A 26,132-nucleotide genomic window follows, 5' to 3' on the forward strand; every position below is an offset into this window, starting at 1 on the left:
TGCCGGCTCCCGAGAGCCCCGACCGGCTGGAGCCTCAGAGGTGGCAGCGCGGGGAGCCCCACGCGCGAGGAAGCGCGGCAGACGGGGGACGTGACCAGGGAGGCGCTGCCGCCTGGCAGCGGGTGTGACGGGAGCCGGGACCGCGGCCTCCGGGACCCTGCTGCCCAGGCCGGCCGGCCGGGCGGGAGCGGGGAGTGCGAGGACCCCACCCTCGGGGTGCCCAGTGCGGGGACCTGCTCCCTCTCCCTTGGGAGGGAGGACCCTCCCCACTCCCGGGACAGCCAGAAGAGATCGCCGTAGGGCACGCGGCTGTCCCTCCCACGGTGGCTCTAGAGGAGACCCCCAGAAGTCGGGAAGGGTAGTGGGACCTGAAGGACCCGGAGTGATACCTCCCTCACGCCTCAACGCACTCCAGACAGTTCGGGACTTTTGAGGTAGAGAGAAAGGGAGCCATGCCTGTGGAATAGGCACCCCGCATCCCACCCGGGACTCACCGCGGAGAGGCGTCCTGACACGCACCAGCCAGGACCCTCCAGGGAACCGCCAGGAATTGGTTCCAGTTTGCTGGAGAGTAGAAGACCTCGCCCCTTAACTTCCGTGCACCTAGACAGTGGACCCGGGCAGAGCCCCTCCGCTCAGATCTCCAACTGACAGAAAGAGCCCTCAGCCCCTGAAAGATCCAGTTTGGGGGGGAGGGGGATTCCCCCAAAGGGGAGGAGACAACTCCTGGCTAGGAGAGGCTCCTCCCCTCCTCCCTAGGGTAGCAGGCAGGGTGTGGGGGGTGTGCCATCTTCCCCAGGTAGGTCCTCCCTCTCCCCCTCCTCCTCCTTCGGCTCCTCTTCCTCAGGGGACTCAGTTCCCCGCTCCAGCCCAGGAGGCTCTGCCAGGCTCTGGAGGAGTCACTGAGGATGCCACCTGTCACCTGCCTCTGAAGAGGGGAATCCCTGCAACCTCAAACTTCTGTACCAGGTGGTTTCCTCCGGTGGCTGGGGGAACCTTGGAGACAGGTTAGTGCTTTCTCTTCTGTAATGTCTTGTAGGCACTAGTAGGTACGGGGAGCTGAAATGGAGGATCTTATGGTTCACTGGAAGGGAAGATAGAGTAATAACCCAGACCCCTGGGAAATATCTTCTGATGGAGCCTCTACACTGGAACCCACATGTTGCTTCAGAGACTCTGAGAAATGGCCTTTTTAGATTTTGGAGTCCAAAGGGATGGGTCATTTACAGTCCCTAGAGAAGTTAATGCTCTGTACTGAGAACAGATAACATGGTTTTAGGACACCATGGTGTTAGTAACTCAGGACACAGCATAGCTAGAATTCCACAGCACTGCCCGTCTTTGGGTCTTGTCCTCTGGTGAGTGGACCTTCAGTAAATGACCTGCCGTCATGGGAGCATTTTATGTATTGTATTGTATTGCCCATGACATGCCTAAGCCGGTTTAATATTCAACAGAAGTCTTCTTCCCAGTATATTACAATGACTGCTTGCCTGACTGGCAACCGGTCCCCGCCCACTCTATCTTGGATACCAGGAGGGAGGGCCCTTTTGACATCCTTACTTCAGGCTGGATATCTGCCTCTCTGTGTAAAATCCAAAGGGAACTTGGAATCCACATGCCCCTGGATGAGAAGGAACTGTCAGGGTAATGGACATTAGTGGTCTGGAGTCTTCCTAGATACCAGATCTGCCTTAGTCTCCTAATGTGTCCTGCCATTTGCTGGCAGTTCCTCAGGAAAAATCAGCTGTATGGAGGAAGAGAGGAAGGAGCTTCCTAGCGTCCTTCCACTCGTCCCTCTGTCTGCGTGAGCTGACCACCAGGGAGGTCTGACCTCTGAGGAGTTTATTTTAGAGTTTCCTTCCGGAAAACACCTCCTGGTCTCATCATCTCCCTTCCTGTTCTCTTGTTTAGTTCTGGATCCCAGGAACCTTGTGTTGAAAATTTTCTTCCTACTGTAGGGAATCCTCAAGGTCTAGAATCTTTAGAAAAAGCAGGAGAAAATGTGCTAAGTAATCTTCCTGGTTGAGCCGGAGCTGCATTTGTAGCAGAGCTCTGATTTTTTTCACCCAAGGTCACTAGCTTGGGACTTGCACTTCCTGTCTGGTGGTTGGACCATGCCTGCCTCCTCTTCTGTATGGGGCTTCCTCCCGTTGGGTTTTCAGTCTCTGCCTCCCTATATGGGCCACGGGTGGATTGCTTGTATTGTCCAGGTCTCTGCCTATCCACCTGATCTTGGAAGGTATCTGTAATGCTGTAATGTAGAACAGGACTGGAGTCCACAGGTTCAACAGCTATGCTGAAGAATGCTGTACACGTTTCTCGATGGGAATGACTGTGGCTTGGTGTCTGTGTTTTGAGCGTGTCCATGGAGGAGGCTATCCTGGTGTTTTTTAGACTGTGCCTTGATCCCTTAGAGTCACTTCTGGCACGCCTGTAGAAGCGGGAGACTCCCTGCCAAAACCTAGAAGAGGTGAGGGTGCAGACAACCAGTTGGGAGAAAGCCTAGCCATTCCTCTCACCCACCAGTGGGAATTCCCATGACCCCCCTCTTGGAGTCACCTAAGCAGCTTGGCAGGCCTTTCTCAGGTTGGGCCTGTTTTCTTCCAGGACTGGTAGGAAAGCTTCATCGTGGGTACTTCCAGCCTTAAGAAAGATGAGGGTCCTTTACTTCCCCATCTAGAGCAGCCTCCCCCACTTTTGAAAGAGATGAGTCAGGCGTAGCAGTGGTCCGTTTCTTACCAAGCACTTTATCAGATGCCGGAGTGCAGCTTCTGAGCGGCACAGTCTGGGCGTCACTGCACCTGGCAGACCACTCATTCATGTGGCTCTCCTGGGACAAGTTCTGTAACTCTCTTGCCTCTCAGTAGTCAGTGAGGGGCTGCTTGCTTTAACTGTGCTTTGGAGCATATTGTTTTCCAGACTGTATCTTATGACTGCACCCAAATCCCCTGAAAGACAGGTGATGATATTTCCCCCTTCCCTTCATCCTCTGAGGCTTCCCGATCTTATTCAGTACTGAGCTGATGAACTCAAGGGAAATGTTGGAAATCCTGATGTCCTGACAGCCACTGCAGGCTTGGTTCAGACACGGCAACATGTTCACTGAATGTCTGATGCTTCTGATGTCGCCTTTGTGATCTGTTATAATTTTTGACATTCTCTTTTCTTGAAAGATTTATTTCTTGTATATTTCATGTATATATAAGTATTTTTCTCTGAGCATATGCACACCAGAGGAGGGCATCAGATCCCATGGGACTAAGGTTCCAGATGGATGTAAACCTCCACGTTGGTGCTGGGAATTGAACTCAGGTCTTCTGGAAGAGCAGCCAGTGTCCCTAAGTGGTGAGCCATCTCTCCGGGCCCTATTCTCTTTTCATTAAAACCCTTTTGTGTTTGGCAGTGAACTAAGGGCTGACATCTGCACGTTACACACACTGAGGCATACATATAGCCGACTGATAGTTCTTTTTCCCTTCATTAAAAACAAAAGGTTCACTTACTAAGTGCTTTAAACATACTAAGAAATATTAGATAATCCTCACAACTCTTGTAGGAACAGTTAACCTCTATTTAAAAGAATTTTAAGCTGGGCGGTTGTGGCGCACACTTTTAATCCCAGCACTTGGAGGCAGAAGCAGGTGGATCTCTGAGTTCAGGGCCAGTTTGATCTACAGAGTGAGTTCCAGGACATCTGTGTAGCCAGGGCTACATAGAAAACCCTGTCTCAAAAAAACAAAATGAAACAAAACAAAACAAAACAAAAAAAACCTCTTTAGATTGTGTGTTTGTGTTTGTGTGTGTGTGTGTCTCTCTGTGTGTGTGTGTGACAGTGTCTCACTATATAGCCATGGCTGGTCTTAAGCTTACTATTGGGCAGCTCAGGCTGGCTCAAACTCATGGCTCAAGCTGCCTCAAACTCAATCCTCCTGCTTCAACCTCCCAGAGTGCTACTATAACAAACTTGAGTCACCATACCTACATTTTTAGAATTTTTATTTTATTTACAGAGATAAAAAATTAAGATACAGTGAAGTTAAATGCCTTGTCTATCAGAGCTGAGTTGAAAGCCAGGCAGCCTGACCAATCACGAGGCTGACAGTTTTGGCATTATGCGCAGCTTAGGAAGTTCACTACTGGTTACTACCTGACTCGAGTACCCTGTGGAGAACAGTTATTAGCTGCTTGGGTAATATGGGCAGTAAACAGTGTAGGTTCTCGTGGACCTCGAAGGTCCCATCCCATTGGCTGGTCATGCCCCAAGAAGACTTTGCGTTTGGCTCTGTTCCGTGTGCTTTGGGAAGGCACAGCACTGTAGTTGTCATCAGCTGTCCCGTGGATGTGATGGAGTCTGCCCTTTGGCTGCCTTTCCCAGATGCTGTGTGTTTCCTTCCAGTCTTCCAGCATGCAGAGAAGAATGTGGCCTTACTCAGGTTCTGCCCAGGCCAGTGGCACCAGGCCCACCTGGAGAGAGAGGTCTGGGTAACTAGGTTGGCTGGCCCGAGAAATGGAGCTACCTCTTGTTTGCTTTTCTAATAATAGCCCTGGACATCAGCCTTGTGCCATTATTTTGGGGAGCGTGGAATGTGTGGCAGCTCCGAGCTCATTAGCTTCATTCCTGTCCAGGGATAAAGCCTTGGTAGGGGCTATGACTTCATCTCTTTTACTGGAGGGGGAAACTGAGGCATCAAGATGTCACCAGGGAGCAAGGGATCACCAGAGGGCATTTAATGAGTCAGTGCTGAGGTTGGGAATAGGACAGAGGAAGCTCAGTCAATCCCCGCTGCCCTTTACGAATGGGGAAGTGATGGGGTAAGGACACGGGCCAGGCTAAGGAGCCGAGTGTGCAAGACTGGGAGGTCCAGGCCCTGTGAGCTCTGTAGGTTTATGCTGAAATGTATTCTGAGCACTGAGGTTTGCATTTGGAGGGCTGCCCTCGGGGGGGTGGGGGAGGGAGGAACGGAGAAAGGTTAGTGTCTAATCTCAGTGTCCTGTGAGGCAAGGGTGCAGGACAGCTAGCAAGAGGCAAGTATGTGTGTCATGTATGTTTCCCTTTTAGAAATTCCTGGTGGTTGGCACATGTCAAATGGGCTCTATAAGGCCTCTACACACAAATCCACCCCCACGGTCCAGGTTTGGGTCAAGAGTATTTCAGAGGAAATAACTGAAATTTTCTGGCTCTAAAGATGAGATTTCCTGGGGTTCTTTCCTGGGAGATATTGAAGGTTAGGGGACTGATGTCTGTATATCCAGCTATCTGGGAAGCTGATGCAGGAGGATTGCTTGAGCCCAGAGTTTGAGACAAGCATGGGCAGTGCAAACTCATACACACACACACACACAGAGCTGAGGTCAGCAGCTGACTGACTTGGGAGCATGGTAACACATCTTTCCAGGCCTCTTGCTTAGGAATTTGCTTGTTGGTGTATCCCTGTTGATCCTAGAGAACCCACCTATGGGACTGACACTACTGGAGCTCCCCTGCTGTAGTCCAGAGGCCGGGGTGTTTTGACACAGCAAAAAGCTAGAAGGTGTGTATCTTCCTGGAAAGATGACGTGTCCTATTGTTTCCCAAGTTTCCATGTTCATGGTTTGGGGCAAGGTGGTGGTATTAGGCTGGAAAGGATGGCGCTGGCGAGAGAGCTAAGGCTGAATGGGTAGGCTCTCTTGGTGCCAGTCAGACATGGTCCCTTTGTTGTTTTCTGCTCAAAAAACTCTTGGGGTGTCATTAAGGCTCTTGCTTCCGAGACCCTTGAGGCAAGGAAGATGTTCCCTTCAGCTTTGGAGACTAGGTGTGTTGTTGGTTGGGAGCACTGGGCCAGGTACATGTGAGCACAGGTTGATTTCAAGGGTGGGACCTGGTCAGGAGGGGAGTGAATGAGAATTCTGGCCTGTAGGGAAAGGGCAAGTGTCTGTGTGGAAACTACAGGATGTAGTTGAGTTGTGTAGGATGAGAAAGTGAGCGCCTGAAATTTATGTCACAGTGTTGGAGTTAAGAGAGATGCTACAGGGACGGAGTTTGGGCCCCGCCAACTGTCTGAGTCTGCATCCTTGCAGATGTCTGGTCTAGTGTGGTCTTGTCGTGGGTCTTTTGGCTATGGATTGGCAGAACAGGGTACTCAACCAGAATTCTAAGTTCTGAGGGGGTAGCCTTGGCTCGTGCAGAGTACTGCCTGCCCTGGTGGGACTGTGCAAGAAATGTTCTCTGGAATCTGGCGGCTGTGCAGGCACAAACCTGTTAGACAGCAAGGGCTTAGGGGCTTGCCTGCTTCAGCTCCGCGGAAGTGCCAAATGGCTACGTGGGGGTTCCTGTAGGGAGGCACCAGACCCCGCCACAATACAGATACTGTTGCCCTCCTCCACTAACTTGTCACACCTCCCCGGTGGTGAGAGCCTAGGCAGTTTGGTTGGCGGCAGGGCTGGCAGACATCAGGCGTGGGCGGAATCGAAGCTCTAGGAGTTTGCATGGAGGTGCAGGCAGCCTGCGTGCCTGACTGGGAAGGAAGGAGGGAGGAGAAGGGCGGGGAAGGGGAGCCAGCTCTTAGCCCTACGGAGGCTATTTTTAGCCGGGCTATCTGATTGTTACCGGTGTGCACACAGCTGGGTGTCTCCCTGGCTGGGTAAAACCCTGCAGGCCTGGGAGGTGGGAGGGCCTTGCTGATGACTCCTTCCTGGTGCTGGTGTCTGTGGGCAGGAGCCTGCTAGCGGGAGCTTTAAAGGTGTGAGGGCAGCGGTGTACTTAGGATCTGTCTCTTCTGTGTGACTTTGTGCTCTGTTGGTAAGGTATGCCACGTATATGTTGTCATCTCTGTGTGTGCGCCATTGTTCACGCGTCAGTCTTGTACCTTGCTGATGCTGGTTGTCATCATTTGTTTGCTTATTTACTGTGGTGCTGGTGACTGAACTCAGGGTCTCAGGCAAGTAAGTACTCTACACCGAGTTACACTTGCAGCCCCCCCCCTTTGGTTTTTAATTTCTTTTTTTTTAAGTTATCTATTTTATATCCATGAATGTTTTGCCTGCATGTATTTGTATATGTATGTGTATCGTGTGTGTGTGTCTGTGTGTGTGTGTGCACGCGCGCCCGCACGTTCGTGCACATCTCAGGCTCTAGGAGGTCGGAGGAGGAAGAATATTGGATTCCCTAGAATTGGAATGTATAGATGGCTGTGAGCCACCATGTGGGTGCTGGGAATAGAACCAGAATCCTCTGCAAGAGCAAGTAGTGCTCTAAATTGCTGAACTATCTCTTACCCACTGATTTTACTTTTTATTTTGAGACAGGGTCTCACTAAATTGCCCAGGCTACCTATGATCTCACTGTGTAGCCCAGGAAGATCTTGAAATTGTGATCCTGCTGCCTCAGCCTCTGAAGTCGTTGAGATTATAGCCCTGTGCTTCCAGACCCAGTCACCTGTTAGGATCTGCACTCGGGCTATGTTTAATATGCTTTCTGTTAGACGTGTGTGTATGTGTGTGTGTGTGTGTGATAAAGAGCTGAGAGCTTGTGTTTAGTATGAAACATCTTTACGAGTGTTAATGTGTGCTTCATTAGTGCATATCCGTGTTTGTGCTGTCTTTCTATGTGCTATTGCTATGTACTTGTGCATGCTATATATAAACCTACAAGTGTCACGTAATTGGAGAATAGACATTGGCTAATTTTACCTGCTAAGTAGGGTTGACTTTTTAAAATTATTCTTATATAGAGTTTAAAAATATTGTGTTGTAAAAAATATTGTGTTGTGGGGCTATAACAAGAATTGAGGGAATAGTTTTTTTTTTGTTTGTTTGTTTGTTTTTGGTGGGGTTTGCTATCTGAGCCTTTGTGAAGGGAGAGGCTACATGGTCATATTCTCCATTAAGATGTGGGGTAAGAAGCACTCCATTGCCCTGGCAGTGGTGTATGTCTTTAATCCCAGTACTCAGGAGGCAGAGGCAGGCGGATCTCTGTGAGTTTGAGGCCAGCCTGGTCTATAGAACAAGTTCCAGGACAGCCAGGGCTATACATAGAAACCCTGTCTCAGATTTAAAAAAAAAAAAAAAAAAAAAGAAGCACTCCATCATCTGGTGAGTGATTGGTATTTGCACTTGGTCATCTCAGGAGAGGGTTATTAAATGGGAATTAAAATGGAAAGAGGCTGCTTACCTTCCACATTAAAAATGGAGTCAGTCAACAGAGGAAATTCATCTGCCTTCCTACTTTGTCCTTCTCTGCAGAACCCAGAAGTAAGATGGCCTCCGACCTGGAGAGTAGCCTCACCTCCATAGACTGGCTGCCACAGCTGACTCTCAGAGCCACTATTGAGAAGCTTGGGAGCGCTTCTCAGGCTGGACCTCCAGGGGGCGCCCGCAAGTGCTCCCCAGGCTCCCCCACGGATCCTAACGCCACCCTCAGCAAAGATGAGGCAGCGGTCCACCAAGATGGCAAGCCACGGTACAGCTATGCCACCCTCATCACCTACGCCATCAATTCCTCCCCAGCTAAGAAGATGACTCTCAGTGAGATTTACCGCTGGATCTGCGACAACTTCCCCTATTATAAGAACGCTGGCATCGGTTGGAAGGTAGGACTGTTTCTGAGGGCTGGGCTTGTACCTAACCTTTAGCAACCTTCTCTGCTTTTGTTTCTTCTTATAACCTAGTCTGATCTACTCTGACTTGTCTCAGGGATACGTGAACTCAAGATCCCTTATCTTCTACCCCTGCTTCTATTTACTTTAGAGTCCACCAGCTTCAGAAGCATTACCATGGAAACACTAGTGATGCCAAGCCATTAAATATAGTTATGAAATGGCAGGATGCTGTTGTTGGCACACCCTGTTATTGTCCAGTTCCCCAAAAGGGCACTCTTTGATTTCATATCTTTCTCGTCACTGCTCTGTTCAAGTCATTGAGCAAGGAAAGGTCTGACTCCTACTTTGGTGGGAAACTCATCAAATTCTATAGCTTCCTTGCAGATAGCCATCATCTTTTGAAGCATTGTGTACTAAGAGAAAAAAAAAAAGTAATTAGGATCTTTACTGGTAGCTGGTTCACTAGCAGGTAATGAGGTTGTAGGTGAAGACCATGGGAGTCCTTTTTGAAGAGGAGAAAGAAGGTTGATATTAAACTGTATATTTTTTAGCCATGTGTAGTGTCGCACACCTTTAACCCCGGCACCTTGAAAGTGTAGGCAGGTGGATCTCTGAGTTCAAGGCCAGTCTGATCTACACAGCAAGTTCCAGTCCAGCCAGGGCTACAGAGTAAGACCATCCCCCAGCCAAACCAGACCAAAGGGGAAAAAATAACCTCAAAACCAAAACACACAAACAAACCACAAAGATCTGTCTGTCTGTCTGTCTGTCTGTCTGCTGACAATGTCACGAGTGGCTCAGTCTGGCCTGACCTGGAACTCATGATGTAGCTGAAGCTGACCTTGAACTACTGTTTCTCCGGTCTTGACCTCCCTACACTTGGGATGGCAGGCATGCCAAGCCAGGCTTCGTTGTCATCATTTGGAGCAGTCACTCATTTGCCAACTGTTGAGTAGGAATGGGGATTAAATGTTGTTTTCTCACTCCGTAAATCACCAGTTGACTTTCAAACCAGATGATGAACTGGGGCTGTTGAAAGCACTCAGTCTTCGGGTAGTAAATGTGCCCCTTTAGGCTATGGCTCTCTGTGCTCCAACACATGCGCACTGGGGCTTTCCCTTTCTCCAGATGTGGTCGTTCACCGACACATGCACATTGCAGGTTTTCCTTTCCCCAGATGTCGTTCTGAGTGTTATTGAGAAAATGAAGGTTGTCTGTGCTTTTGTTTCACTCCTGAGCCTTGTTTTGTTTTACTCTTTGTTGTATGTGCTTATGTGTCTTGCATGTTAGGGTGCCCCAAAACATGTGGAGGTTAGAAGACAAACAACCTCACTATTGGTCTTTGCCTTCTACCTCGTTTGAGACAGGGTCTCTAATGTTGTTAAGAACTGTGTATAGCTGGCCCGTTGGCCTGGGAGCTTCTGGATACTGTCTTGTGTCTGCCTCCCATTTGCTATAGGACAACACAGTGTTCTCAGTGCTTAACACTGGCATGACAAACCTTGCTATTGCTCCTGCCTTTATGTAGGTTCTGGAGATGTAACTTATTCCTCACACTTGTGAGCTTTACTCACTGAGCTATCTCCCCATAGAATACGCAGGATTTTTGACTTGTGTAATGTATATAGACAGTATAAAAATACTGCTCTTTTTGCTTTTCATAAGGAATTGAGAAATGGGGGTAGATATGACTTTGAGGTGTTTATTTGTTGGTGTGTGTGCTTAGTATGTGTGTGCAAGCGTGAGTCCATGCATACCACATATGGCTGTGGAGGTCAGAGGACAGCCTGGGGTATGGTGTTTGTCTTCCAGCTGGTTTGAGGCGGGGCCAGACTGGCTAGTGTGATCTTTCAGGGATTCTTATGTCTCTAGCTCATATCTAAATCCTAAAAACTCTGGGATTACAGGTGTGGTCAGCTACACCTAGTTAATGTGAGTTTAGGTCTTCTTGCTGGGTGTCAAACTTTATAGACTGAACCATCTCCCAAGATTCTACTTAAAATTTATTATAATTAGTGTGTGTGTGTGTGTGTGTGTGTGTCTGTCTGTCTGTCTGTGTACACCCTGATGTGCATATGGAGGTCAGATGATAACTTCCTAAGTTGATTCTTTACCTTCCATCTGCATGTGGGTTTCAGGGACTGAGCTCAGGTACCCCAAGGCTGTGTGGCAAGCACTTTGCCCCCACCCCCCATCATCTTATCAGCTCGTCAGCAGCCTTCCCTCACTGCCCCCAATCTCACCATGTAGCTCTGGTTGTCCTGGGACTCACTATGTAAAACAGAATGGCTTCATCTCAAACTCACAGAGATTCACTGGGCTCTTCTTCCTGGGAGCTGGGATTATTAAAGGCATGCACTACACCTGGCTTATTTCGAGAAATGGTCTTTTTATGCAGTCCTGGCTGCCCTAGAACTCACTGTGACTGTAGACCAGGCTGGCCTCGAACTCAGAAATCCGCCTGCCTCTGTTTCCTGCTTGTGTCTCTTGAGTGCTGAGCTTACAGGTGTGGGGTACCATGTCTGGCTATTTTTATTGTTGTTATTGTTTGTCTTTGGAGACAGAGTCTTACCATATGACTCTGGCTATCCTGGAACTTGCTATCACCAGGCTAGCCTCAAGCTCAGAGATCTTCCTGGCTTGAGGCATTTATATATGTGTTGTTAATTTGATAGGAAGGCTGAAAGCTATAAAGGTAACTTTTCATGATCACCTGGTCACTGTCACCTCTGACTTTGGTGGTTTCCTTCCCTCACCCCTCTGCTGTCTGTGCACCCGTCCCTCCAGCGTACAGTGCTGAGGTGCTGCGTATGCCCTGGAACTTGACTGTATGTTCTTCTGTGTCCCTTTGGAAAATACTGTGGTTTGCCCAATGCTCAGATCTAACCTGCTTCTTTGCTTCACCAGAATTCCATTCGACACAACCTTTCCCTTAACAAGTGTTTCCGGAAGGTGCCCAGACCTCGGGATGACCCCGGGAAGGTGAGCTGTTGCAGGAATCAAAGGGAGGAGGAAGGAGAGGTGACAGCACTCAGAGTCCGGTGGCGTTCTAATTACCAGAAGAGGAAACCATGTTAGCTTTAAAAGCATCCTTGTTTTTTCCTCAAAGGAAGAGCATGGTTGCCAAGCTGCTGGGCCTTTTCTAGAGTGGATGACTAAAGACTATGAAATCTCTTTGTTTTTAATAGGAATGTTTATGGTAGAGTTGTCTTTGAGGTTCCTCTCTTCCTTTCCTTTTCTTCCTTTCTTTCTTTCTTTCTTTCTTTCTTCTCTCTTTCATTCTCTCTTTCTCTTTTCTTCCTTCCTCCCTTTCTTCTTCCTTCCTTTCTTTTCATGTTTTGAGACAGTGTATCACTATGTCAATCTGGCTGGCCTGGAACTTAATATGTAGACCAGGCTAACTCCAACTCACAGATTCAAGTGGTGGGATTAAAGGCATGATCAGAATAGGCATGGTATTACACTTTTTTTTTTTTTTGTGGCTTTTTAGAGACAGGGTTTCTCTGTGTAGCCCTGGCTGTCCTGGAACTCACTCTGTAGACCAGGCTAGCCTCGAACTCTTGAACTCAGAAATCCGCCTGCCTCTGCCTTCCAAGTGCTGGGATTAAAGGCGTGCGCCACCACCGCCCGGCGGTATTACACATCTTTAATCCTGGCACTCTGGAGTCAGAGACAAGTGGATTTGTGTGAGTTTGAGGCCAGCCTGGTCTATATAGAGAGTTCCAGGACAGCCAGGGCCTTAGAGAGAGACTCTGTCTCAAAAAATTAAAAGACAAGACCCAAACAAATAACAAAGGCATGTACTTATGCCCAGCCTTTTTATTTGTTTGAGATAGAGCCTCACACTCTGTAGCCCAGGCTGGAGAGGCCCCCTTTCTTTTGAGAAATACTTGTTCCTACATGTAAAATGTTGGCTTAGTCACCTTTTCTTTCTTTTCTTTTTTTTTTTCAGAACCTTATTTTATTTGTTTTCTTCATGCTACAGTGCAACCTTTCAGAGTCAAATACATAATGTCCATAGATTTTTAGTCACCTTTTCTTCTTTTGAGACAGGGTTTTACTGTATAGCCCAGGCTGGCCTTGAACTTGCCATCTTCCTGCCTAAGTCCCTCCTGAGTGCTGGATTACTGGTGTGTGCCAACATACCGAGTTTGCTTATTAACCTTTTGGAAGCTTTTCTATGTAGAGTCTGAGGTCTTACTTTCCAAAGGGAAAAGGGAGTGGTTCTCCCCATTTGACAGATGCTAAGGCTCAAGGCACTTTTGCCTCAGGTCATAGGGGAAAGGAAAGGGCTTTCTGGCTTTCTCAGCTCTCTGACATAGTTACTGTTGTTCTTCTGCCCCTTTGGAACAGTTGAAGCTAGTGTTTGCACTGCTCCATGATCTTTGAGGACAGAGTTACTCTGTGACCTTTGAGGACAGATTTACTCCTCACTAGTACTCAGCTCCCTCGAGATTCTATCTGGATGTCCAGCCCAGCTTCTTCTCTCTCCCCTTCTTCCCTTTCCTTTTTCTCTTCTCTCTTGCTTGATTTCACTTCTCTCTTCTAATCTGTACTGGGGAATCCAACGCCAGGTGTTCGATTTCCATGCTGGGCAAGCACTCTACCACTGAGTTACATTCCCCAGCCCCACCTCATTTTCAGTATGACTGCTATTAGAGACCCTTTCCAACAGGAACTTTATAGGTAATGCTTCTCTTCCCCGTGGGGTTGGTTCCCTTTCCAGGGCTCTTATTGGACAATTGACACCTGCCCCGACATTTCCCGGAAGAGAAGGCACCCTCCAGATGATGATGTAAGTTCTCTCTTCTTTGGGAGATCCCTTTCTTGGATTTTAATCATTTCTGTGGTAAATTTGGGTTAACACCAGCGAGGTGGAGCCACAGGCATGGCTCGTGGGTGAGTGTCTCACCCCTGCCAACAGCTTTCTCTTCTTTCACAATTTCCAGCTATCCCAAGACTCCCCAGAGCAAGAGGCCAACAAAAGCCCCCGGGGAGGTGTTCCAGGGAGTGGAGAAGCCTCACTCTCTCATGAGGGGACTCCTCAGATGTCACTGCAGAGCCCCTCCTCCATGGCCAACTACAGCCAGGTAGGAAGCTGAGATGACACACATAGGGGGATTGGACGGATGGTTCAGTGGGTTTAGATATCGTTCTGTTCCAAATTGCATATTAAGGACCTGTGGTATGCTAGGCAGATAGATTAGGAAAGAAGGAAAAAGGAAAAGAGGGAAACCCAGCCAGAAGGAAGGAGGGACAGAGAGGCATGGAGGTGCGCTAGGGAAGGGTTCACAGAGAAGAAATGGAGAGTGGTAGGTAAGAGGCCAGGTGATGCTGTGTCATTGGCCAGCTGGAGGGGGTGCAAAGGACAGACTTGACCCCAGTGGCCTTTGGAGGTTATACTGCTTCAGAAGGGACTTAGGTCACCGTTCTTACCTGTTTTTGCAGGGCCCAGGGTCTGTGGATGGTGGAGCAGTGGCAGCAGGGGCCCCAGGGCAGGAAAGCACAGAGGCGGCCCCTCCTCTCTACAGCACCAACCACGACTTCAAATTCTCCTACTCAGAGATCAACTTTCAGGACCTAAGCTGGTCCTTCCGCAACCTCTACAAGTCCATGCTGGAGCGCTCCTCCGCCTCTCAGCACGGTGAGTGCAGTGTGACAGGCGGGAGACAGCCTGGCTTTCTTTGTCTTTCCTCTTTTTCCTTGACACAGGATCTCTCTATGTAGCTTGGCTGGTCTGGAACTTGCTAGGTAGATCAGGCTGCCTTTGAACTTTCAGAGATCTGCATGTCTCCCCCTTCTGGTTGCTGGGACTAAAAGTTCCTTATATTGTCAAATAAGTGGAAACATTCTCTTCTATCCCTGTTTTCTATCTTTTTGGGTTTTTGAGATTACACTTTTTACAGTGTGTGTGTGTGTGTGTGTGTGTGTGACTGAGTGTGTGTGTGTCCCCGCCCGCACGCATACACACATGCGTGCTGCACATGCCATGGCACACAAGTGGTCAGAGGACAGCTTGTGGGAGTCAATTCCCTTCTTCCACCGTATAGGTCCCAGCAATCAAACGTGCATTAGGTTTGGCAGCAAATGCACTTACCCTCAATTTCTTGTTTTAATATATGAAACTGGTCACTGGTCAGAAGAAACATAAGGACTAAAGTATTTGGTACAGACAGCTGATTCAGAGGCACACTAGGGTATCGTCTTCAGAAAACGAACTAGAGGATCATCCAAAGGCAGTGATTTTCCCAGCAACCCTCTACCCCAATCCTGGGGATCTGACTCAGGGGCTGTGTGTGATAGCTGAGTGTTCTACCCCTGTGCTGCACCTCTGGTTTACGGCTGTGAGTCATTCAGTGTATGACCACTAGGGGACAATAGTGGTACCCTTTTCCCAAGAATCCTTATGCTTTATAATAAGAATAACTTACTTTTCTTTTTCAGTTAGTCAGTTAGGGTGAGAGGGAATTGCAGATATCCCAGGCTGGCCTTGCACTTGCCAAGGATGTGTAGCCAAGGATGACTTTACCTTCTGATCCTTCTCTTGTGCCGACTGCTGGGATTACAGTTGTGCTCTGCTACACCTAGTTACAAGCTGGGGATGGAGCCAGGGCTTAGACAGTGGGAGCATGCGCTCAGCTCCAACTAAGGCTGCCAGCTGAGCCTCACCTCAAGCTCCTTCTGCTCTACCCTGTTTTATTTTTTCCTTTGAGACAAGGTCTTGCTGTATAAGCATTATCTCTCCTGAACCTCATTAAGTAGACCAACCTGGCCTTGAACTCGGAGTGATGCCTGTCTCTGCCTCCTGAGTGCTGGGATTAAAGATGTGTGCCACCAGGCTGAGCTTTAACCTGCTTTCTTAACCACCTGCCCAGGGTTGGCACTGCCCACAGAGGTCTGGGCCTTCCCACATCGATCACTAATCAAGAAAAATGTCCCCCACACGTCTACTGCCCAGTGTGGTGGAAGCATCTTCTTGACTGAACAATTGACGTTCCTTCTTTCTAGATGACCCTAACCTCTGTTGACAAAAATACTAACCACACACACCTAACCACACACACATACCACACATATGTATGCTTGTGCACACAGACACACACACACACACACACACACACACACACACACACACACACATGCTTTCACATATGCATGCATTTTTGCATGTGTGTGTGTGTGTGTCTGTGTCTGTGTCTGTGTCGTCTGTCTGATTGTCTGTGTGAATGTGGTGAATGTGTAAATGTGTTTGCCTATAGAGGCCTGAGGTCAGTTCAAGTGTTTTCTTCAGCTGCCTTCCACCTTATGTATTAAGGCAGGGTTGCTCACTTGAATACAGAGCTGCGTATTAGGCAAGTCCAGCTAGTCGCCTTGCTCTGGAGCCCCGTGTCTCTGCCCGTGAGCTCTGGGATTAGAGGTGGGCTGCGTACCTTGATAGTGCTTACATGAGCATCGGGGATGTGAACTCTGGTTCTCACAATTACACAGCAAGCACTTTACCCGACTGAGTCCTCTCTCCAGCCCCAGTTCATGTATTCCTAAAAAAGAAGTTAGAAGTTGTGGTGGGGCTGAGAGTGTGGGCCTCGTGGTCTGTTTGGTAGTCCATTGTAGGCAGTGTGGGCTAGACAGAGTGATGAGGGACATGGGGCCTCAGTCACATTAACTTCTTTCTGAGGTCTGTCATCCCAGCTGAGAGAAAAACGTGAACACTGACATGTTCTGTCAAGAGTTCCTCCTCTCCTTTCTCTCTCCTCCCTCCTCCCCCCTCGACCTCTTCCACCATCCCCCTTTCTGTTTTAGTCTCTCTCTTCTCTTTTCTTCTTAACAAGGTCTCTGTAGCACATGCTGGCCTCCAATTCAGAGGTCCTCCTGTTTCTGCTTCCTGAGTGCTGGGCCCAGCGAGATCCTCCCACCTTAGCCTCCTAAGTGCTGGGAGTGTGGGCACTGGGCTCTGTGGCCAGGAGTTAATCTCTTCTTCTATAACCTAAGGGATCAATATCTAGAGTGTGGCCTAAAGTGTTAGCATTTGCTTGAGGATTAAAACAACTCATATTGCTGATTGATTGGAGGCAGGAATCTGGAGAGACTGCCAGAAGCAAAGTAAGAAATAAGACTGTGTGAGGTGAGGGCATTGTGAACATTTACTCAGGTTTCTGGTGATAGCCAGCTCCAGGCTTCTCCAACATTTTGACATTTTGACAGCATAATATCACCCTCAGAGTTCATACATGAGAACAATGCAGTTAAATTACAGAAAACAAAATGTAAGAAAACACCTCAGGCTGGAGAGATGGCTCAGAGGTTAAAGAACCCTGACTGCTTTTCCAGAGGTCCTGAGTTCAGTTTGCAGCAACCACATGGTGGCTCACAACCATCTGTAATGAGATCTGATGCCCTCTATTGACATGCAGGTGTATATGCAGGGAGAACATTGTATATATAATAAATAAATAAATCTTTAAAAAAAATCTCATAATTTTTTAAGAGACTTACTGGTTTAGTGGTTGAGAGTCTATGATTTTGTGCTGGCTATACTGATAGCTATCCTGAGCTGCATTCATTTGGCCTGGGGGCTGCAGGTTGTACACTCACACAACTTAGCTCTTCCTTGCCTAGTTGTCTTGAGAGATTAATCTGTCCGTATGCTGCTTCCCACCCAAGCTGTATTCCCTAGGTACTGAATACAAGAAGGCAGAACAGTAGTGGACCGAGGGACAGTAGGTGGAACACTGTCTGCCCAATAGCTGCATTTTAGTTAGAGTTTAAGTTTTAATTTTACCTGCTATGCGAAACCTTTGAAACTGATTCCCGCCCTACATCTAACTCCCCTAAAAGTAGCATGAATCGTCACTAGTGAGGTTTTAAAGTGTTTTATTAATGTTTCCATGGTCACCAGTGGGCCAGAGCTTTCCCCTAACCTAACTGCTCTTTCCGGTCTGTTATCTACCAGAAGGGCACAGGGTTCTTGCGGTTGCAGAATGACCTCTGTCCTTTCAACTCTCCTGCCTGAGCTCTCATCCTGAAAGAAGATGTCATTTAGTGAAACTGTGTAGCCCAAATCATTTGCCTGCTTCCTCTTCCCCTGCAGGCTTTTCCTCACTCCTGGGAGACATGCCACCTTCTAACAACTACTACATGTACCAGCAGCAGCAGCAGCAGCAGCAACAGCAGCAGCCACCACCGCAGCCACAGCCACCACCCCAGCAACCACAACCACAGCAGCAGCAGGCACCCACTCAGGGCCCCTCAAATGTAGGGGGTGCCCCTCCACTGCACACCCCAAGCCCTGATGGCTGTACCACACCCGGGGGAAAGCAAGCAGGAGCTGAAGGCTATGGCTCCCCCGCTGGGATGGCCATGCATCCTCCCCCACTGCAGCATGGAAGCTACCACACTCATCAGCACCATCCCCACCCCCACCCTGCCCAGCAGCCAGCACAGCAGCAGGCACAGAGCCAGGCACCCATCAACAGCACTGGCTTTGGTGAGTAAGAAGGGTACAGAGAGAGCTGGGAGAAGCAGGAGTGAACTGTTTCCTCACTGGCGTGGAGGGAGGTACCATGGGTGACAAAGTTAACAGCTGGTCTTCTAGGATCAGTCTCTTGCCTTCTTTTTTTTTTTTGTTTTTTGTTTTTTGTTTTTCGAGTCAGGGTTTCTCTGTGTAGCCCTGGCTGTCCTGGAACTCACTCTGTAGACCAGGCTGGCCTCGAACTCAGAAATCCGCCTGCCTCTGCCTCCCAAGTGCTGGGATTAAAGGCTTGCGCCACCACCGCCCGGCTAGTCTCTTGCCTTCTTACCTCATCTCAGCTGATGGAAGTTACTACATAAAGCCCTGCACTACTGAGAACTGAGGTTGGGGATTTCATTGTTCCCAGTCCATATTGGCAGATGATCTAGGATTGCTTTGCATCTCTGCCCGCGGTGCTTAATGGACAGTTACTTTACCATTCCTGCATCCTCAGCTCTGGTGTCCACAGCTCTGGTGCTGGTGCAGCTGTTGAGCTGGGTCACTGTGAGAAGCTTGCATGTGTTGACTGCTTGCCCTGTCTCACCACCCACCCCTCTCTTCACAGCCTTTCCTCCAGACTGGTGCTCCAATATTGACTCCTTAAAGGAAAGCTTCAAAATGGTGAACCGGCTCAACTGGTCCAGCATCGAGCAGTCCCAGTTCTCAGGTTAGCGCTTTAAGGACCACTTGCGGAGGGAAGAGGGGGATGTGCTAGAACCCATGTGCATGGCCAAGTGGGTTTGGGACAGAATTCCATCACTTCTGTATGTTACACGAGAAAGATATATTATTGGTATTTTTAGATTTGACTCAAAATTTTGCTATTCAAATATTACAATGCTTTATGCTAGTCATCTTTTGGGGAAGAAGAAAGGCTCCTGAGAATTTGGAGACTCTGGACCACCATTTTGTAGTTTTGCTTCCTGGCAGGGAGATGATAGTGAATTCATTAAGTCATTTTGAACATTTTTGTTCACCAAGGAGATGCAAATTAAAATAAGAGTTTGGCAAGGGACAAATAGAATGGAGAGCTGAAGGTGGAGCCGTGATAGACGTAGCTGTGGCCTCTGGGCAGCCACATTAGGACTCTCCTTAAGAGAAAAAGAAAGTAGTCAAAAAGGTTGCAAGAAGCATCCCTAGGTAGAGTCAAATGAGTAGGCTTGTTTCCAGTCGGGTTTATTTACTTATTCTTTTTACTTTAAATGTATCAGTACAGAATAAGGTTAATGTAGGCAGTCCTAGAGAAAAATTCTAATTAAAAACTGGCACGTTTAATGATTCTTGTTATGTCACATTTCAATAAATGCTTATAGAAGCAAAAAAGGAAAAGGTATCAGTCATTATCGTTAGTAGGTGGCATGAGTGGTACGAGATGTGAGGAGACCAGGCCATGTACGGGGACGGGTGTGGTGAGGAGACCACGCACCGGGGACGGTGTGGTGAGGAGACCACGCACCGGGGACGGTGTGGTACGGGCTCTGGCAGTTCCTCAGGGCTACCATGGCTGATGTTCTTGTTTCTAGAGCTGATGGAGAGCCTACGGCAGGCAGAGCAAAGGAACTGGACCCTCGACCAGCATCATATCGCCAACTTGTGTGACTCCCTCAACCACTTCCTCACCCAGACTGGTCACATGCCCCCACAAGGGGGTTCTCACCGACCACCTGCCCCTTCCCGCATCACTGACTCCTGTGCCCTCACCAGTGGCAAACCAGAGCCATCCATGAACCAAGGTACGACACAAAGTTGCCAGAGAAGTGGAGACTGAAGTAAGTGAAGGGTGAAGGGAAGGGAAAAGAGAAATGCACAATCGGTTTTCTAGGCGGTGACTTGGCTGAGTCCTGGAACCAGCTTGTTGACTAAATATCTGTTGAATCAGTAAAGTCCTGCAGGCGGGCCTAAAGAATTGCTGCAGAGGCGGCAGACTCGGTTCCTTTGACACCTCAATTTGGAGATCAGAATTACCTTTTAAAAAGGGAGGGGATTTGTTAAAGAAGGTCCTTATTCCAAATTGTCCCAGTAATAACCATCACCTGAATCCCACTCAAGCCAGTGAAACTGGAAACTCGGTGAGAGTGTGTCTGGTTGTTCCCTTACCTTTGATCCCTCCCTTCCCACCCTGAGAGCTGAGGGCTGGTAGCTTTTGCAGAATGTTTCCTGCATGTATGATCTCTAAAACAAGACAGGAAGAGAGACAGACTGAGGGACAAAGAGACATGGTTTCCCTCCCTGCTTCGTTGACTACAGTAATCCCCCAGTAAAGTAACTCTTGTTTTGCTTTGGTAGTAAACTCTTATGGGCACCCACAAGCCTCTCATCTCTACCCTGGCCCAGCACCAATGTACCCAATCTCCACCCAAGACTCAGCAGGATACAATCGCCCAGGTAAGAGTTGGGGAGGGTGTTTCATGGACAGACAAGCACACCGATCTCTCAGTGTCATTTTGCTTTCCTCGGGCATCTTCTCTCTGCCCTTCTGTCTGTAGCTGCGAGGATGGGTGAGGTGTCATGGTCCCCAAGACCGCATGATGAGCTGAGCTACCCTCTAGGGAGGTGCACATAGGTGCAACTAAAAAGGGCACTTTTATTTAATTAAATTCACTTTGTTTGGTGGTGCTGGGAGTAGAGCCAGGACCTCACACACACTACAGGGTGTACCTCTGAGCTACACCCCTAGCTTGGGACTGGCTTTAAATTTACCTTGTGGGGCTGGAGAGGTGGCTCAGTAGTCAGGAGCACTAGCTGTTTTCCCAGAGGACCTGGGTTTCATTCCCAGTACTCACATAGTTTACGTGGCTTACAGTGGTCTATAACTCTAGTTCCGGGGATCTGACACCCTCTACTGGCCTCTGCTGGCACTCATGGATGTGATGCACAGATATACATGCAGGCAGAACACACATACACATCCAACAGAATGATTTCTAAAGATTGAAACATCCTGCAACTACAACACTGAAAAGAAGTAAAATTATGAATGTAAATGGAAGATAGCTGTGAGGGATATTTATGTTCAACTTTGGAACCAAGAGGGAAGACAGACGAATGAAATGAATGCCTCACATAAACAGCTTTTACCCATGTCTGTGGTCCTGTCATGTGACCGCTCGCATGGGGCATCTGGGATCAACTTACCAGTTTGTTTTTTGTTTGTTTGTTTTGTTTTTGTCTTTTGTAGTGTTGGTTGAACTTAGGGTTTCTTGTGTGCTGGGCAAGTTCTGTGCCACTGAGTTGCTTCCTCAGCGTGGGCTTGGACTGTCTGTGACGGTGGGGAAGCAAAGAGCAGGGAGCCGCTGAGCCATTGTAGACAGTGCAAAGGGTCAGATCCCTCATGTGTAAATGTGTTTTAGGCCATTCACTGTTGCCATCTTCTCTGATCACAAGAATCTTCAGTTTTGAGGGTGGCGTCTGTTTCTTTGTCCATGCACTGCAAATATGACTTTCGGTGCTGCTCTTTCATATAATATCAGCTAATTAAGCTATTTTATCATTGTTCGATAATCTTCACGGATGTAGAGTTTAATGACAGAATAGTGAGTGCTAGATCACCATGGGCTTCAGTGTGTTTCCTGAGATGTCACCGAATTAGTAGTCTGCAGCAGAAAGAACTATAGGCTATAACCCTGTTGTCATCAGAGGGGTGTCATCCAGCATCTGATGAGAGCAGATGCAGAGACCCACAGTCAAACACTAGTCAGGCAGATCTGGGGGAACTCCGTGAAGATGGCAAGGAAGGGGTTAGAAGCCAGAGGGGTCGAGGACACCATGAGAACACAGTCCACAGAATCAACTAAGCAGGGCTCACAGAAGCTCACAGAGACTGAAGCAATAGACAGGGACCTTGTGTGGGTCTGAGCTAAGCCCTCTGCATATACCTTATGGTTGTGTAGCTTGGTGTTCCTGTGGGACTCCCAACAGTGGGAGAGGGTATCTCTGTCTCTTTTGTTTGTACTTGGGACCCTTTACTTTGTACTAGGTTTCCATGTTCAGCCATGATATGAGGGTCTGTGCCCAATCTTGTTGTATCTTCTTAGGCCATTTTTGGTGGATATCCCTAGGAGGATTGTTCTTTTCTTTCTTTCTTTCCTTTTTCTTTGAAAGGAAACAGGAGGAGCTGATCTGGGGACGAGGGGAGTTGGAGAGAGGGACTAGGAAGGAAGGGTAACTACAGTCAGGATGGAATGTATGAGGGAAGAATTATAAAACACTCATACACATAACATAAAAAAAATTCTTTAAAGTTAAAAAAACTGTAGGCTGACTGACTGTAGGCTGACTGGATTGTAGGCTGACTGGATTGTAGGCTGACTGACTGTAGGCTGGCTGACTGGACTGTAGGCTGACTTACTGGACTGTAGGCTGACTATCTGGACTGTAGGCTGACTGGACTGTAGGCTGACTGAACTTCACTATGTCATCTCGGCTTCCTTTGTGGTGTCATTGGAGCAGAAGACCACTCACTCTCCATCCAGACTGATGGACTTGCTTCTCCTCCAGCTTCTTTTATGATCTGTCTTTCTTCTTGACAGCACACCACATGGTTACCCGGCCACCTGTCCCACCTCCTGGTGCCAATGAGGAGATCACCGATGACTTCGACTGGGACTTGATCACTTAACGAATCACAGTGGACATCAGCCCAAGGCCTGGTGGTGAATTCTGGCCACAGGGGAAGAACTGTCCCCGCCTCTCATCCCCAGACCTGTATATAGATATATAGCTTCTTTCTGTTCTCTCTGTCAGAGAAGCCACTGCAAGATGCTGCCGAGGATAATTCCCTTTCTTCCTCATTCTGTTTCCCTCCTGCTTCTTTTATTATTATTCTAATTATATTATTATTATTATTATTGGTTACATACTGCCCAGTCTGCTGCCCTCTGACCCTGGGCTTTGCCCTCCCTTTGCTCATTTGAAATCTTCAGGCCTCAAGATGAGCTGTTGAGGAAGGCTTCAAATTCTAGTTCACCTCTCTCTCTGAGAAACTCAGTGCTGATCCCACCTTTCAGTTCTGAGTAGAGTTCTGTTCCTGTCTGTCTCAGGCTGGCCCAGAGAGGCCGCAGCAAGTAGAGGGGGGTGTCTAAGGCACTGCTTGGCAACCATGACGTTGCAGTTTTACTCAATGGTGCTAATTGTGTCCTCAGAGCCCTCCCATCACACAGCCAGTCTTTACTTGTTCCGGCAGTCCTCGTGACAGGTGGGCTTGGAGAGCGGTGATGGGTACAGCCCAGGATGAAGTCGGGTGTGCACTGCCATGCCAAAGCACCCCTGGCTTCTTCCTGGCTCATGCTCTCAGGAGGTTAGCCTGTCTGCTCGGGCATGAGGACCACTGTCCATCATAGGTTCAGCTTCTTGGAAACAATGTCAATTTAAGGCATTTTGGCTTCGGAAAGGGAATTCTTTCTGAGAGTTAACTGGCTGTTCTGCATATATAAATGACCTACCATCATCTTTTCTCCTTCAGCAAATACTATTTTGTCTTCCTAAAGCTGTTTGTCCAAATCATCCACCTGTCTTTTTTTTTTTTGTCCCATTTTCTGGGATTCTCAAAAGACAAAAGGAAGCCATTCTCACTTCTAGTATCTTCACGTCATATACGTGCTGTGGGAACCTCTCTCCCTCCTGTCATAGCAGACTCATACGTGAGTACTGCTGATGGGACAGCGGGGAGAAGAGAGGGAGCCGGTGTAGACGTGGGTGGGAACCTGCCATTTGTTTAGCTGGACAGGGAGATGCTTCTCTTGAAGTTCCTGTCGGTGGGGTGGAAGCTTTTGATTTTGACAGGCAATGAAAATTGTAAGAGAGAAATGACTGATACAGAGACAGGGCTAGCGAGGGCAAGGCGCACGCCTAGGCACAGGGCGGAGTCTCCATTAACAGAGAGTGGCCGTGCTTTATTGCTGCAGAGGTCTTAGTGTGTTGTCAAATTTGACTTCTGAGAAGGAAAACCAATGTCACTTCCATTTTATTTTTACTAAATTTTCTGAAACAGACAAAATGCATATCTTCCACAGGGCCAATCTCTGTGGCTTTTGTTCATATGCTTTTATTTATCCATGATTTCTAAGACACTGGGCTTCCAGTTCTCACGTCCCCTCATCGGCCCCTTTCCTTTTTTAGAAGGGGGCGAATGTGTGAGACTGGGGAAGTCCAGTGGAGCTAGTAAAGGGGCAAGATGGGGCAGTTCACTAAAGAGCACTTTATTTCTTTGTAAGGAAAAAAAAAAAAAGGGAGAATAAGGAAAAAAAAGTGTCCTCCAAACCAATGTGCGATGTTCTGGAGAGCATCTGGTGGGCTGATGTATGACAAAATGCTTCTCCCTAGGGAAAGGGATGTTTCCCTAGAGGTGGCACACACTTTGCTCGGGCCCTACTAGACATCTCTTACTATTTCTTCCATTCAGGTGTATTCTACATAGCTTCCCTTTGGTTTCCTTAAGGTCTTGCCCTTGCAGAGTACCACCTCTTTTCCCAAACACCTTTCCTGGTCACATCTGTCCAAGGTTGGGGAGCATAGGCTGAGTCATACTCCCAGGTGCCCCTGGCTTCTCCATGTCTTGAGAACCAGTCTTCCTGGTGGGCAGCTAGAGCAGCTGCCTTGGGCTGGAGACCAGAGGGTAACTTTAGGCCTTTTGAGGTTCTAGCTCTCCAGGATCAGGCTTGCAGAATGGGACAGTTCAAACCTGATCCCCTTTGGGCCTCAGTTTCCTATGCCCTCCGTGACATGGAAAGAGAACTACTTTTATTTTGTTGGTCCAGTGTTGCTGGACATGAAGTATAGTCATTGCTGTTGTCTTGGGTGATGTGTGCACAGTTGTAGGGGTCACTGCCTATAAGAGGAAATAGGGGGAACAGCAGGGGAGCAGGAATAAAGGAGAAGTCATTTGTGTCGATCCACCTATCCTAGGCTTCCTCTCCTCAACCCCAAGTTTCTGGTTTGGTGAGTTCTTTATACCACCCATAATGCTTTGCATTGGTGCAGGCTGGGAAGGGGGTGTTATGGGCTCACAACTTGTTTGGTTTTTTGTTTTTGTTTTGTTTTTGTTCTTTTTTTGCATGCTTTCTTAATAAAAAAAAAAAAGAAAAGAATGTTTCTAGTTTTTATCTTATTGGCACTTCTCTCTAGTTTCTTTTTGCCTGGTTGGGAGAGGAGAAATGTGAAGCAGGGTGTTTTTGTTAGCATCCTGCTAACCCCTGTCTTCTTAGGGTTTACTGCTGTGTAGACACCATGACCACAGCAACTCTTACAAAGAAAAACATTTAACTGAGGCTGGCTTACGTTTCAGAGGTTCAGTCCATTATAGTCAGTGGCAGGGAGCATGGTCAGACATGGTGTGGAGAAGAAACTCAGAGTTCTACATCTCGATCCTAATGCAGCAAGAAGACTGTATGTGTTTCACACAGGGCATAGCCTAAGCATTTAGGACCTCAAAGCCCCGCCTCCACACTGACACACTTCCTCCAACAAGGCCACACCTCCTAACAGTGCCACTCCCTATAGCCAAGCATCCAAACACTTGAGTGTATGGGGGCCATTCCTTTTCAAAGTACAACCCCTCATCCATCCCTACCACTAGGTTTACTTAGCTTATAAGTGATGGATAAAAAAGAATTAGATACATATTTAACATTTTGTGTTTAAGATGCTATTAAGTTTAAAATGCTATTAAATGCTATTAAGTGAATTTTGTTGGAAGGTTGGTGGGTAGAACAGGCCCACCTTGTTTGCATGTTAGTTTAAAGAATGGACACAAAGTCCCACTCCTAACCAAGAAGCTATTTGTAATTGATACCAGCTGAAAAAGGAAGACAATTACTTTTCTCCAGTGGAGCGTCACTGGGTATATAAACCACAGTTCAGGGCAGTCCGTATGCCCAGGAGTAGTTGGCCAACACAACAATTTCATGATTTTTTTACTTTTGATTTTTGTTTTTTTTTTGTTTTTTTTAATATGTGCCTTTTGTTTTTGTGTATTTTTGGCTCATTGATTTTCCTTTTTTAGTCTACATGTCTGTGTTGATTTTTGTCTTTTGCTTTTTTATTTTTTG

At 47.9% G+C, this 26,132-nt stretch overlaps 1 protein-coding gene across 2 annotated transcripts; it reads left to right on the forward strand.

Annotated features, from left to right (window-relative positions):
* The first annotated feature begins 223 nt into the window (after positions 1–223).
* Foxj2 (forkhead box J2) lies at positions 224–25,164 on the forward strand. 2 transcript variants are annotated; one of them, XM_028761132.1, is made up of 11 exons: positions 224–1,007; positions 8,224–8,570; positions 11,487–11,561; positions 13,306–13,374; positions 13,529–13,669; positions 14,028–14,223; positions 17,668–18,063; positions 18,653–18,754; positions 19,611–19,820; positions 20,374–20,472; positions 22,617–25,164. In XM_028761132.1, exons 2-11 carry the CDS (start codon positions 8,238–8,240, stop codon positions 22,703–22,705), a joined length of 1,710 nt encoding a protein of 569 aa, XP_028616965.1. In that variant the 5' UTR covers positions 224–1,007; positions 8,224–8,237; the 3' UTR covers positions 22,706–25,164. The 2 variants fall into 2 exon arrangements, with proteins under 2 accessions (XP_028616965.1, XP_028616966.1); XM_028761133.1 differs by lacking the exon at positions 11,487–11,561 and having other exon boundaries at positions 790–1,007; positions 22,617–24,333.
* Positions 25,165–26,132: the final 968 nt, after the last annotated feature.

The sequence above is a fragment of the Grammomys surdaster genome, unplaced genomic scaffold (genome assembly GCF_004785775.1).
Source record: "Grammomys surdaster isolate TR1022 unplaced genomic scaffold, NIH_TR_1.0 126660, whole genome shotgun sequence".
Taxonomy (NCBI): domain Eukaryota; kingdom Metazoa; phylum Chordata; class Mammalia; order Rodentia; family Muridae; genus Grammomys; species Grammomys surdaster.

Coding starts and splice junctions, on each gene's coding strand:
- Foxj2 (XM_028761132.1), top strand. CDS start 8,238: ATGGCCTCCGACCTGGAGAGTAGCCTCACCTCCATAGACTGGCTGCCA. Junction 13,670..14,027: donor CCATGGCCAACTACAGCCAG/GTAGGAAGCTGA, acceptor CTGTTTTTGCAG/GGCCCAGGGTCTGTGGATGG. Junction 14,224..17,667: donor CTCCTCCGCCTCTCAGCACG/GTGAGTGCAGTG, acceptor CTTCCCCTGCAG/GCTTTTCCTCACTCCTGGGA.